General features: G+C 31.8%; 1 protein-coding gene across 1 annotated transcript; it reads left to right on the top strand.

The window, feature by feature from the left end:
• The first annotated feature begins 11,540 nt into the window (after positions 1-11,540).
• Positions 11,541-15,867, top strand: LOC145682899 (uncharacterized). The gene is made up of 3 exons (XM_081754261.1): positions 11,541-11,610; positions 12,102-12,201; positions 14,430-15,867. The coding sequence occupies exon 3, from the start codon at positions 14,449-14,451 to the stop codon at positions 15,865-15,867; it is 1,419 nt and encodes a 472-aa protein (XP_081610387.1). The 5' UTR covers positions 11,541-11,610; positions 12,102-12,201; positions 14,430-14,448.
• The last annotated feature ends 62 nt before the right edge of the window (positions 15,868-15,929 follow it).

Here is a 15,929-nt window from a genome sequence, read left to right as displayed (position 1 = left end):
CTGGGCATGGAATCTATTAAATGAGTGACAATTCTATCTCCTTCCCCTACCTCCAGCCATGCTTCGGAATCAAGATGCCACAGATCATTCTGAGTTCATGGTAAATCTGCCTCAGGCCAACTGTCCCTTAGAGTACGCTTCACTTTTGCCCACATATTTTCCATGGCATTAAGGTCTGCTCCACGAGGCGGCCAGTCAATTAAATCAATCTCAGGCTGCCCTGCGAACCATTCCTGAACCACATGGGAAGTATGTATTGGCGACTGGTCTTGCTGGAACTGAATTACACCATAGGCTGAAATACAGGCTGAAATACTCGTACAGATGGCACCATGGTATTACTCATAATGTCTAAGTACTGAGCACTGTCCATATGTCCTTCCATTCTGTGAAGCTGTCCTGCTCCGCGACTGCAAATCCAACCCCAACATGAAATAGATACATGGCCACTGCGATTTCAAGCAGCCACATATCCAGGGTCATATCTGGTGCCTCTCGGATGATACACAAAACGGCGTCCCTCATTTGATGTTGTGAATATGGATTCATCTGACAAAACTACGTTTTCCCAATTGCGACCCACATTTGCCTGTGCAAAAGCGAGACGGTAAATTTAGTGGTCGTCAGTAGGTAGGTTTCCTTCCGTCACGAAAACAAGATGGCGGACGTTTAATTAAACTGATATTACGCTGTATTACGGGCTTTTTAGCGTTGCGGTGTTGCCAAATTATGCCCTAAAGGGTTGAAATTCCCTATATTTTGTATATTTATAGTGTAAATCATGCAACATTGTAAGATATAATTTAATTAAATTTTGATATCAATTTAATTAACCCTTTAATTAATCTCTTATCAAATTGATTATCCCTTTAATGAAACAGCTATTAATTTATTCAATTAAAGATGATTACGTAGAATTAATGTAATTGCGTATGATGATATACGCACCGTTATTACCTTATAGTGGTATTTAATTACGAAAGGGTTTAATGTATTATTTTGGATTGATAACGCGTGGCAGATGGTGCCGCTGGCGCCCGTACTGTCTGGTTATGTTTTGACTTTCCTTTATACTTTCCCTGCCCGTCCACTTTGTATATTACCGACAGCCGCACTGTATTGAACGTTAGCTTTTCGCTGGCGCCATTACCGTTGCGCGTTTTTAGCCCCGACCGCTATGTATTTTGCCGCTTGGTAGCCGTGGACACTAATGGTATTTTGGCACATTTTGTATATTTATACAATATTTTAACTTAAGTAGGAAGACATGTTACCTTTGATATCACCACTGATGTTTTTGACGTAGCACTCCGATGACACATGAACCGCACATACCGTTTATAATTTGGTCTTATGATTCCGGAGTTTTTTTTTAATTTTTAATTATTTCTAGAATGAACTTGATTTTTCCGAACAACTTAGAATTATTTATTGTTATAATAACATTTTTACATATTATAATTATTTAGGAAAAATAGTTGATCTATTTAAGTACGTGGAATTATAAATACTGGAAATTACACTATAAAATATTTGATATTTTTATGGTACAGCGGTAACAACGGTTTACGATACGTTGGTGAAAGAAAATCAAAGACAATCAAGCTATGCATCTTTCTTTGTGTGTTAATACTTTCGAAGATAGATTTCTCTTTGCGTATAAGGAGGTGGTGACATCATGTGGCAGAATTTTGTATTACAATGAGTCGGAGAACAAGACAAGATATATGACCTGCTTCGAATGAACCCTTAGCGATGGGTTTTTGGTGTGATTGAAGTGGGATATTTGTTGTTATTGGAAATTTGGAACTCAGTCTTGAAAGCATGTGGAACATATTTATTTTTAAAATGTCATTTACCTCTAAATGAAATACAGCTTGTTGAAATATTATTTTTGATGCTTGTGTCTATTTTGATGTACACAAGAACTATAAAGTATTTTTGAAATGAGGACTGTTGACGAGTTATAAATGTAGACAATATCTGATTAATAGCCACAGCAGTTGAAATAAATACATGCTTTGATTTCTAGTGCTATTTTCTGAACCTCTATGGGACTTTCTCCTATAGATGATATTATCTGCAGTGATGGCCCAATGAATGATATTATCTAAAGAACCACTTTATGGCGACTCTTTAGATATTTTAAGATTTACTTATGTGAAGATATTTATGTCTGCAAGTCGGCTCTAACTGTACCAATAGACGATTTGAAAGGAATGGCCACTAAAGGTTACTTTGATGGAATGCTAGTTAAGGAAAGAAAGTGCTATGTATACTGGGGTCATTATTTACAGAGGTTATTGCCATGTAATCAGTAAACGGTTTCCACAATTTTTCTTTTATGTCCAATCTTATTTTGGAATAACATGCTGGCTAGAAATAAAATAAATAATTTGGTTAACTGTTTGCTTAACCCAAAAACTAGGACAAGGCAGGAGACTGACCCCTCATTTATTATATCTGATGAAAACGCATGAGGAAATCAGATTTTATCTATTTTTTTTAAATAAGCATACCGGTAGAAAGCTGAAAAATATTTTGTAACTAATCATAGATAGGAGAAGGGAGGGCAGGTAAATGAACTTATGCTTTGACGGAATTGAGGTGGCTTTATAAATACATGACCGACCATAGCCGTTTTATTATATGCCGAGTACTGCGCTTGGTATAGAGAAGATTTATTGTGTGGTCGTATTAGAATTTATTGGTGTACTAGTTTGGTGTTTGATTTCTGCAGATAGGTGTATTGACATTGAAGATTGTTTCAGCGCTTATGCAGAATTAAGGTAAGAAAACTTTAGCTAATTTTATACATAGAAAATATTGCAAAGATTGATTGATTCATGAAATTGATATTTCGTTTTAAACTTTGTTTTATTAAAAGAGATTTGTTTCACTATGTTGATTGTACTTAAGTTTGAGTTTATAGACCTGTTTAGCACCGATTTTTTTTAAATGAAACGACCAAACTAATAAACAATGGAAAGCAAAGCTGAATATTACTTTGTAGGAATAAAAGAATTAATTGCCGAAGGCACATACGCTAAAAGTTTAGCAGTAAAGAAGCTCTATTATTATTATTATTATTATTATTATTATTATTATTATTATTATTATTGAGCTGGAATTTTGCACATTTTGAGCTTAATTTCAAACTTGTTTTCCGTTTTGGAGATTTTTCTATTTTATTATTGTGCAGTACAGAATTGAATCAAAGTTGTAGGAAACATTATTTGTTGAAGTGATTTATTAGAGTTTACTAGTGTGAAATGCGTATTTATCACGTTGGTGTTTAAGGTTTTCTAACTAGGAATCAATTTGAGATTATATATAAAGAGAGATTCCTTCGTTTTGCGAAAAAAGGATTAATTGCAAGAATATTATCTTATTTGGTTGTTTTTCAGTGCCTTTATCATTATTACGTTTGTTTTTCTTAGTTTGTAATATGACCATTAAATTATGATGTCAAGTCTAGTGAATTACATTTAGGATGTTTCCTTATAGTCATCGAATACTAAGCTTTTTATTGTTGATTTTACATACCGATAGTATAAAGTATTGACTTTATATGAAATGGGGGCATTGCCAATGTTACAGGAATTGGTGCGTGACAGAATAATTAAGTTTAAAGGGTTTGAATTATAAAATTTTGTGAGTATCCAGCGAGTTGGTAGCAGTAAAAATAAAGAATGTCCAGCTAGGGACAAGTCATGAGATGTAATTGTAGAATAATTTCCATTAACATCTAGATGCTTTACACCGCATAATGAGAGGAGTCTACGCTTATTGACCGTAATGTTATTTCTTATATTAGCTTTGTAATTGAATTTTATTTTCCCACTTAGATCTTTTGGATTATAACTCATCGAAAATGTACTTTTTCAATTTTACGGTTATTGAGTAAAATTACGTTTAAAGTCCAAGATAATACATAGAGTTCATTTAGAACTGTGGCTATATGAAGTATAGCTTAGCGTTGCTTCCCCATTGGTGGGTTTCCCACAACTAGGACGTGTATGTTAATTGATTAGTAAGAAACAAGCTTTATTAGTACTTTTAACAGCTAGGCTATAGGAGACACGGACCTATATTTTATTATTATATTCCTGAACCACAGGAAGTAACATGGGGGATCTCCACCGTGTTAAAGCCGTATATGATACTCCGAGAAAACTTTAATACTTTATAGATGTTATTTCTTTGGACGCATATAAAATTAAATTTATGGGGAGCAGCTTAAATGAAAGTAGAAATCGCGTAGAGCGAAATAACAGTTTTTAATTTATTGGATGTCATAGAGTAAAGCAAAGCGAATAGATTCATAACTGATGTAATAGCGTAATACAGTTTATATTGACACTTAACGACATTGGATAGAGTGTATGAACTAAGTTATTACTTTTTTAATGGGTGGCGAAACATAAGTTTTAAAGTTATGGCTATTTGAGACATGAACCTCCAACGGTGTAATTATATGAGGCATATATTATTTAATTAGTAGCGCCGCTTTGTTTGGTTTGAGATTCTAAAGACTGTTAGTAATTTTAAAAAACGGACGGCACACACGTTTTTTTTAAGTTTTGGAGAACAAATTTAAAGAATTCTCTCACTTTGTTTACTCCATTATAATGTTTTAAGTCACTTGAGGAAAAACTAACACTTATAATGATTTCAGGAATAATTCCGACTTTTTGCAATTATAGTTGCTAAGTTATGAAGGAAATGGTGGTTATTTTGATCCATTAAAATAGATAGAACCTCGAAAAAATCTATGGACATTGTTATAATGCCATAACTTGCCTTTGAAGTAAGCACTCTATCACTGATTTCCTCACAATTAAAGAAATATAGGAAATATTTTGGTATGAGGACAAATTGATTAATACTAAGACTATATAAAGGAGTAGTTGTACTGATTTGGTATTTAGATTAATTACATTCTATTTTAGTTTGTAGATTACATTTTATTAAGAAATAATGATGATTACAGGGTCCGTAGACACAATTTCAGATACAACGAGTTATAGTACTCTTGAATTTTGTTTGTAGCGTACTATTTGACTTTATTGAAACTAGTATTTCCTGAAACTAAATTTGATTTGTACTCGATTGAGTTTCAATATTATTATTGGAAACATAATTTTATATCAGAATCATCAAATTAGCTATTAGTTCCGTATTTATGTAAAATAAGTTGAACAGTATACATAAATTGTTTTGTTTTTAGCAGCCTTGTTTACAGTAATATTTGAATATTACCGTACCCGATTTGTTTTATATTTATTTCCGTTTGATAATACAAATGAGAAAATGTTTACATTGACAAAAAATTTTAAATGAAATTTTTTAATTAACAAATAGAGTCTTTAGCTTCCTTAAAATATTTGATGCCGGCGAGAAATGTTATAGCACTCCTCAATACTTGTAAGGTTGATTAGTGGGATGTTCAGGACAATACTTAGAAATACGTATAGAATTGGAATTGATAATTTTAGATTTCTAGGCTACCTTGGATAATGACTTATTTGAGGACATGCCGAAACTTGTATATTTTGACATTTAAAATGCTTAGCGTACACCGGGTTTAACTATATAGGGAACGATACCAAACATATTTAATAGAAAAGTGCCTGAAATGTTATGTAGACTAGATAAGCACTTATGTACCGCTGGATTGCATACAACCAGGGATACTACCATATCTCAACTTATTCTTTGAAATTTATTATTATACTGAGATGACATATTTTAGTTTAGCGTCCCACAATTATGACTTTCGAAAAATACTCACCAATTTTCTTTCAAATGTAAGCCAAAGGCGGGGTGGGGTCCCACCACAATTTATATAAGATTTAAAATTGTTATGACCGGACATGGACACTAAGACCGGACACTAAGATTGGGGCAGAGGGAATTTTGTATGTACTTGTTAGAGGATCAGTATCTTTCAGTTTATGGTGATTATGAGAAAATGAAAAATGAAATGAAATCTTTGAGTCCCACGGTTATGCCGGTTAGGCTAAAGGAGACGGTAATGATGAGTAATGAATGAAAAAGGTGGAATGAAGAAAGTGGGAGGAAACGGGAAAACACCGAGAAAAAACCCATTTACACGATGCTGTCCACTACAATTTATAAAAAATAAATCCAAACCATGTTTGTCATGAAAATGTTGAAATATTTGGTGCGAGCTGGTATCGAACCCGGGACCCCAAACACCGTAGGTGAATGCTCTACCACTTTTTAAACTTCCTGACTTATTTTCTACTTAACCACTTTTCAAAATACTAGGCACGACAGGGACACGAACACAGAAACATCGAGGACAGTTAAAATTCCACCCTTGCTACTACAGAGGGACTCGAACCCCCAATTGGCTTTACCTCACAATTATCAGCCTAACGCCTCAGACCGCTCGGTTATACCCACCGGCTCACTGAACCATCGCGGTCCCTTATGAGAAATGATTTTTATATTGATTTGCTTTACAAAGAAAGCTGTTGAAATAGTATATAAAAAAGTGGCAGGAAACCCACGATTACGCTGATTGTTTACTACAATTTATACAAAACACTTGTTTTTGTCATGAGAACGCTACAGGATTTGTTGAACCAAGAATTTATAGCACTGCCCCCCAACAATTTTACTATTGAGTATTGCATACATTCGAGTTAAATGGACGCAATTTTAACTATAAGTAGGATACGCATTTAATTAGAAGATTTCAATATAATCAGAGGCGAAAGAACTGTACGCTGTTAATATTCGTGAAAGTATGAGGAGTAGTCAATATGAATAATAGAAGCAGAAACACTTGTTTCAATTCAATGTGAATACTATTGTTCAAGACACTGACACATGCGAAACTAAGAAAAAACCGGTTCATTATTTGTCCAACTTATATTTGCAGATAGGACCAAGTTATTGATATTGTTAGAAAATATAGCTGATACATTGTAAAGACTCATTTTCATGCTAACAATAATAATGATTAAATTTAGGCATCCCTTTTTCTTATAAATAGTCACTAATTTAGTTCAAAGTAGAATGCTTACCCTGGAACCCTACATTAGATAAATGCTTACCCAATGAGAGTCTACGTATATGGAAACTTAATGTATATGTAACAGAAAGTATCTAATTTAAAGTAAATCTGTATTAGTTGAGGCCGTTACATATGTATTTACCTTGGGTTCTTAAGTAACTAAGTTCTGAATTACAGATACTTTATATATGTAAAAACACATGATCGTTGAAGCTGCATGAACTCCTATTATTACTACAACTACTGCTACTCCCACTACTACTATTACTACTACTATTAGTACTACTGCTATCGCTACTACTATTACCAACTACTAGTATTACCACTGTCCCCGCCGCTAGTGCCACTAGTATTCTACCAGTACTACCCCCTAGTACTAGTATTACTACTATTGCTACTCCCACTACTACTACTACTACTACTACTAGTATTACCATCACTATTGCTACTAATACTCTATCAGCACTACCACTACTAATACTATCGACTACTAGTATTACCACCACTACTAATACTATCGACTACTAGTATTACCACTGTTAGCCACTACTGCTATTAGTATTCTACCACTACTACTACTAGTAGTAGTAGTAGTATTACCACTGCCACAATTACTACTGCTACTAATACTCTATTAGTACTACCGCTGCTACTACTACTACTACTACTATTATTATCGCTACTTCCGCTACTACTACTACTACTATTACTACTGCTACTATCGCTACTTCCGCTACTACTACTACTACTATTACTACTACTATTGGTTGTATGTAAACTATCGAGTATCGGCTACTACTTGTTGCTTTGTGGTTATTTCTTTATTCCGCTTGTAATCTAACCTTCTTTCTTCTACTACCATGTAAACTTTTGCATGTATGTCTCTTTTTTCTTTCTTTGCATGTATGCCCTTTTTTTAATCAAAGTTTCTTTTCTTTGTGTTGTATCTTTATTTTTACCTATTTGCTCTATGCAGAATGCTATTAGATTTCTATTTCACCTTTTGTACTATTTGTACCTATTTTTTATTTTACTCTTTCCTTGATCGGCTTTTAAATTCCCCGTTTCTTTTGTTGGTTTATCTCTATTGAATATTTCTCTTTTTTCATGTATGTCTATCTCTTTTTATAGAATAATATGATGAAGTAGATAAAAAACTAAGTAAAGTACCATTAACAAGCCATTTTTTACAAATTAGTATCTTCTCTTGCTTGAGTTTGACTCCTTTTTATGTAACCTGTTCTAACCTAAGCTATTCCAATTTATTGTGCTACCCTAATTTTGATGGGCTTCCAATTTTACATAAATTACATCCTGATTTGCTCTTTCTCTGGTATCTTTCCGACTATGCTTTAGCTAACATATTCTTGCTTCTGCCCACTCACCTTTACTTGTTATGTAATATATATCTGTCCTTCATTGACTCCATGGTATGGATCGCTAAATATTTTTTTTCTGTTTGTTGTACTATATGATTTTCTCTTTTACTTTGCTGTCGCTACTTTTATTCCTGTTGTTATTGTACTGAACTAAATTTAATTTATTGTATTTGTGCTTTGCCTCATTCGTCAATTGCCAATAACTTACAATAAAGACCAATACGGTCATGATCTGAATAATTTGTTTTGAATTATTTTAAACTTTTAAGATTTTGTCCGCAACTAAGCTTTAACTAACTCTATGGTCTATGGAACCCGGAGGTTCACAGAAGCTCTCCACTGACTTCTATCCTTGCATCAATTTTTTACTTTGTATTCCAATCTCTGCGAGATCCATCTTAATATTTTTCTTCCAGCCGCGCCTAGGTCTTCCTAATGGTTGTTTTCCGACTGGTCTTACAGTCAAGAGTTTGAAAGCGTTCTTCCATTTTAGCTGCATGATTTGCCCTCCTAGACTTGACGATCCTAACAATGTTGGGTAAACCATATAAATTATGTAGTTCCGCCATTTTCCATTTCCGAGGACTGAATATTCGTTTTAGGATCTTGTTTTCAAATACTTTTTAGTTTGTTTTTCCCTCAGAGTAAGTGACAGTGTTTTGCAGCCATACAGAACAACAACTAAGCTTTAAATGTTTCCTAAACTCTAAACTTAAGCTCATGGTTTGCTTTTACTTGCTAACTAATTAGTTCGTTAGTTCTTAATGCTAAACCAGTATGATGCTTTTAACTAATGCATGCTCAAGTTTATGTTCCTATCCTGAACTAAGCTTAAGCTATTTGAAAGTTTTCTGTCTCCCTGTTTGCTATTATATGTCTGTTATCAATTCTATTATTAGATGTCTCTTAGAATTTCCAATTGTGCTCCTCTTTGTAGATGATTTTAAGAGTGGTGTACGGGTTCCTTATTGTGCTAGCATTATATATTTCTTAACCTGCTTGAGTACTATTTTATTGTGTTTAGCATCCTTTTTGCTTGGCTTCTACTGCTATTTACTATTATTAGCACTACTACTTGTATTTTTTCAAGATGATTGTCTGTTATTCTATTATAACTTCTTTAACCTAACCCAAACTATTTGACATTAGCTATCATATGTTTTTTATCTTTCTGTATATAGCAGAAGCTTTCTGTTTGTGTATAATCCAAATTTGCTGTTTTGTCTTTATGCCTGCCATTGTTTTTTTCTTTTTATTGTTTTTTTGTACTCTGTTTTCGTAGACGTTTTTTTATAAATGTTTCCTTTAGGTTTCTCGTAACTTATCAAAACTCCATTGACATCACCTGTATACCTTCCTAGTATCTTATAGTACTGATATTTGAAATTTTAATTCTAACAGAACCAAATGATTTATACATATTTCAGAAATATATATCTTTAGATACACTCAATATCATGCTCTTGTATCTTATATAAGACATACCATATAGTATACTAACATATAAGATAGATATAGATATAGATATATCTCTAATGTAAATATAAATATATAGTTATAGATAGATATAGTTACAGATATATCTCTAATGTAAATATAGATATATAGTTACAGGTATAGATATATCGGTATTGTAAATATAGATATAGTTATGGGTAGTTATAGATATAGTTATAGATATAGATAGATATCGATATAGTTATAGATAGATATAGTTATAGATAGATATAGATAGATAGATATAGTTATAGATATAGATAGATATATATAGCTATATATAGATATATAGTTATAGATATAGATAGATATAGATATATCTCTAATGTAAATATAGATTTTAATTCTAACAGAACCAAATGATTTATACATATTTCAGAAATATATATCTTTAGATACACTCAATATCATGCTCTTGTATCTTATATAAGACATACCATATAGTATACTAACATATAAGATAGATATAGATATAGATATAGAGTTAGATATACTTATAGATATAGATATATATAAATATAGTTATAGATATAGTTATAGATAGATATAGATAGATATAGTTATAGATAAATATAGATATAGATATATCTCTAATGTAAATATAGATATATAGTTAGGTATAAGGTTTTATACTACAACATATGCTCTAACACGTGTTATGTTATATTTTAGGTTACCCTTTTGTGGCAATACCATTATTACTGGTGTAGTACTAAAAGTGTCGGAAAGTACCAACCAAAGTACCAGAGGAGCAAGATATTTTCTGCTACCAAAGGTATTTTTTATTCCTTTGTATTTAAATAGACCAATTATGTTGGTGCAAGAATATTATTGAAAATAATACGAAATAGTAAAATAAGAAATTTTTGTAAGTTTCGCAGCGTAGCTGGTCTTAGGAGTATGTTCTGGCATACGAACCAATAAAAATAAGAAGCGAAATAAAAAGATACAAGCAATAAATAAGTTGAATTTGCAAAGCAAATGATCCAATAAAATAAAATAACACGAACGAATAAAATAATCACAGCGTAGCTGCTCTAGCGAGTATGCTCTGGCATACGAACCAATTAAAATAAGAAGTGAAATAATAAAAAGATACGATCCAATAAAAAGAAGTTTTCACAGAAAATGATCTGTCAAAGTTAAGAAAGAACATTGAAAAACCAAGTAGAAATAGTCAAATATATAAGAAAGAACATTTAAAGACCAAATAGAAATAGTCAAATATATAAGAAAGGTTAGCTTAAGTTATGTTGAGTTAGTTTGATTAATCATTCTAATATTCATAGTATAGTTGTTCCGACTAATTTACAAGTTCTCAATTTTTAGTATTTTCGAAATAAGTTTCTCTTTATGAGATTTTATTCTTGAGTTTTCGTAGAAAACGAGTTTGTGTAACAGATAAGAGAATAAATAATCACAGCGTAGCTGGTCTTACGACTTTCTAATTTTAAAAACGAGTGTTATTTTAAATAACACGAACGAATAAAATAATCACACTGTAAGTGTTCGAGTAATTTATTACGAGAGGTTAAATTAATAAGAAGTGAATCATAAAAAATGATTAGGAAAATAAATTACAAGTATTACTTAGTAATGTTTCATTGTTTCAGGGCAGGCAGTTAATTGGAATAAAAGTTGCAGCTGAATTCAGAATTCCAAAGTATCAAAGTTCACAGAAGTAAAGTAAGTATCATTGACAACACTTAATAATTTATGCTTAAGAAATTTTTTGTAAGTTCACAGAGTAGCTGCTTTGAGCTTGTGTAGCATGCAAATTACTTTTTAAAGAATTATTTTGCATCATTTCATTTGTCATAGCGTGCATTATTTTGTAACATGCAGATTACTTTATGAAAGAATTATTTTGCATTACTTATTTTTTTTGAGAACATGCATTTGTTTTGCACAACATAAAGTTTGTAACATGTTTCCGTTTACAACATGCATTTTTTTAACAACTGATACATTTTTTTCTTGCATACATCTTTTTGAATTTATTTTTTGTTCACATGTAAGTTTTTTAGCATGCAGTCTTGTTAACACCACTTAAAAATTTTTGTAGTATGCAACATAGTTAAATTTTTGCAAATTAATTTCTACAGTTTAGTAATACACATTTTCAAATTTTTATAATGTTTCATGTAAAGTAATATTGTCTTTCTTTATTATTACAGCATTCAAGTGTTTCATCCTCAACTGTGAATTTAGCACTTCACATATTTTATTTGACATCTAAGAACATTTAGATAAGGATTTCCTGTCTTTCCAGCGGCGGTAAGTGTTCATATACATTTTTTTAACCTTTAAAACTTGTTAAAGCAAATAAAAATATTTGTTACTTACATAAATGAACTAATAAAAGCAATATTTTATCTAATGAAACTATAATATAAAGAGTATATAATTAAAAACATATTGACAAATAATTTTGAGTAAACTAACTTTACATGTGCACAATTTAATTAATGAATATTTAAGACCATGTAAAATTATATTTTCGTTTGCAACTCATTTAAATTTTAATTACTTTTTTACATTTTTAATTTTACAGTCAAAGAGTTTCATATGATGAAACGAATATATGAAAAATGTATTTTGCAATCAAAAAGTTTCATGTTAGACGTGAAAATTACATTTACACTTTGCATTTTTTATTTTACAATCAAAAGCACCATGTAAACATATAAAGAATTGCATTGCAAAATTTAATGTCATTTAAAAACATACATTAACGTTTACAGGTAAAGTAAAAAAATAAAATTAACTGAACTTTCATTAGTAGTGCATTATAAAAATAGTTACAATAAATCAAAATTTACAAATTGAATAATAGAAAGTCACAAAATATTTATTAAATATATTAGTTTTCTTTGTTGATGCATTTCATTGAATACTGTAGAACAGTTATCATATTAATTATTTTATTTGTTCTTATTTTGTTTGTTAATTTAATATGCTTTCCCTAACTATACGTATTTTAAATTTAATAATTGATCTTTTAAATAATGATGCTTTTCCTAATATGATTTAATTATTTTAATTTTGCTAATCCTATTTAATAAATTTTCTCTGTTGATTGGTGTTTAACTATGATTTGTAAGTAATCGAACTTTCATTTTAACCATACGTAATTTTTTTAACTATAATTTGTAAAAATTAACTATTTGAATGCTATTTTGAATAGAACTGCATTAACTAACTATCTTTAAAATCTGCTGTTTCTATGCTATTGTTTTTTAATAATTGGTTTAATTAAATATGGGTTTCCTAACCTATGTGGATTAATTCAGTATATTCTTTAAATCTCTGCTATATTGTTTGTCTGATAAAGTTCTGATGCTTTGGGTCATAAACTATTCTAAACCTTTTGCTAATCTTGTTTCTTAATTGCTTTTTGCTAAATTGTTTCTTCTTTGATGTGTTTTGTTTACTCTGTTATTTTTATTAATTTGTGTTTCTGTTTATTACTACTTGGATTTTTATTACCAATGTTAATTTGAAATGATTTTTATTCTTTGGAATGTTCACATTAGATATGTTCATTTTTCAAATATGAAAATAATAATGTTCGTGAAAATTAAATATTCGGAAACATTCGGTTAAGTTCGGAAATCTTCGAAAATGACACATGACTTTAAATAATACATGTTTGTAAAATAACATTATTACTTTAGAAAATATTTTATGTCGTCTGGGCACGAGATTACAAACTAAATTATCTGGGTACGAGATTACAAACTGAACACGATTGGGTACGAGACTTTAAAGTAAGTGTATCTGGGTACGAGATTACAAATTAAATGCGTTTGGGTGCGAGATTACATTTCCGAAAGTATAAATACGGCGCAACAAGCCGCGGCGGTTCACTATAGAAGAAGAAGAACTGGTGCAGTGAAGACGTTTCTGTTTGTACGTTGTGTGCTGCAATTGCAAAACAGTTAGATAAATATTACAGGATTTTGTCATTTAGTGTTATTGGAAACTATGAGTGAGTGCCAATTCTGTAAAGTGAAAAACTTACGGAGTTATAGTTTTTAGGATTTGTCGATAAACATTTAATTATATTTTCAATAAACAGTATTAATATAGGATTGGTATTTTTCGGCAATCTTCGGAAAATCTCGTTAATGTCCGGAAAATTTCGTTAATGTTCGGAAAACTCCGTGTGGAATTTATAATATTTTCGTGTATATATGACAGGTAAAATTGAGCGGTCAGTCAGTAGTGAAGAATTTTTGAAAAAGCGAAGACGTTCATGGTTTATATTACGTGGTGCAATTAGCCTGAAGAGAATTTTATTACGGCAAACTGTAAACTGGTAATAACGGAAAGTACTAACGGAGTTGTCGATAAAGTTAAACAGTGTGTTCAGTAAATTGAAAAATTAAGTAACTGATTTAAAGCACGAAAACTTTTAATTATATCATTAGTGCAAACTGTGTAAGAATATTTAGAAAGTTTTAACGAAAACTAAAACTACTTATTTTATTTTATTTAAACAGTGCTTGAAGACTGAAAAAAATGGAAGCACACAATGTTATTTCCACCATGTTGGCGGCCCAGGAAGCTCGGGGCTATAATAATGCCGAAGAAGTGTTTTTTACGTGGGAAGTGTTAACGCAATGTCATGCTACGGGTGTGAGGGTAAACACTTTATCATATGTAAAGTTATTGCAAGCGGTATTTGTGCATTTTGGCTGTGTACCGGCTATTGTATTGAAGAGTTGCAAGTCCGCAAAGGATATTATTGATTTGTATCGCGTGGGCTTCTTTCGTCAAGACAATATGCTGGAAGCAGCGCGTGAAAAATTTAGAGAATTTGTGTCTGCAGGGAAGACTACTGGCTTAACTGCTGATAATTCCGACGAGTTAATGGGTGTTCTTCCGGGGGCTAGTACGAGTTCTGCACCAGAACATAGTACATGTTCTACATTGGAACCTACCTTGTATGGTGCAGGCAAACTGGATTATTTTCGCATTGTTAATAGTAAAACTAAGCACTATCCTTACTTTGGACTGCGTGGAAAGGAAGTTACCATTGAGCGTATGCGCACTACTGGAATGGAAGACCCACAAACATATATTCGCTCATTATTTGAATTTTTACAAGAGCATACGCTAAATGACGTCGATGATGATATGTACATCGGTATTACTATTGAAAGTTCTGCGTCAAAATTAAACAAACCGGTGTACATGACATGGCGTCCTAAAAAGGAATTGAACCCTGATGTATTATTCCATACCATTGAAAACGTGCTTAATAGTAATGAACATTTTCTTTTTAGGAAAAGGGTGGATTTTAAGATCCATATTGTTAATCCACGCAAGGGAAGGGGTCGAACCCGTGGATCGGCCAAATATGAGGATTATGCAACGCTTTTGGAAAAGTGTACCATCCCTATGGAAAGAAATGTCTATTGTCTTCCTAAGGCTATCATCCTCGGGAAGGGTAGGGCTGATCAGCGTCGTAACTACGTGTACGAGCTAAAGAATCATCCTGAGCGATTGTTGAAGCAGGCCAAGGATTTGTGCGATGATGCCAATGTTACTATTGAGCATCAAAATGGGTGCACTATTACTGATGCGAAAAAGTTCCAAAACAAAATAACCCCCGAATATCAAATTGTCATTTATGAGAAGAACAAAATGACTCGTGAATATAATATAATATATCCGGGAATTCATGCAAACAAACAAATCTTAATATTGTACACAGAAGGGCATTATGAATTGATTACCAATATTACTACACTTTTGGACAAAAACTCATATTGTCACTATTGTCTGCAAGGATATAATAAGGTACAATATCATAGGTGTGCATATAAGTGTCCTGCGTGTGAAAAATATCATGAGCCTTGTAATGACGATATTAAACGCGAGTGTAATGATTGTTTACGATTGTTTCCTTCGCATGAGTGTTTTGCCAATCATTAAAATGTAATTGGACGTGGCAAGACAATGTGTGAATTAAAGAAAGTTTGTTCCGATTGTGGTGA

The sequence above is a fragment of the Thermobia domestica genome, chromosome 4, assembly GCF_964235325.1.
Source record: "Thermobia domestica chromosome 4, izTheDome1.hap1.1, whole genome shotgun sequence".
Taxonomy (NCBI): Eukaryota; Metazoa; Arthropoda; class Insecta; order Zygentoma; family Lepismatidae; genus Thermobia; species Thermobia domestica.
Note: the sequence above shows the minus strand (reverse complement) of the source record. Positions and strands in the feature narration are given on the sequence as shown.

Excerpts from the sequence above, each read along its gene's own strand:
- LOC145682899 (XM_081754261.1), top strand. The coding sequence starts at position 14,449 with ATGGAAGCACACAATGTTATTTCCACCATGTTGGCGGCCCAGGAAGCT.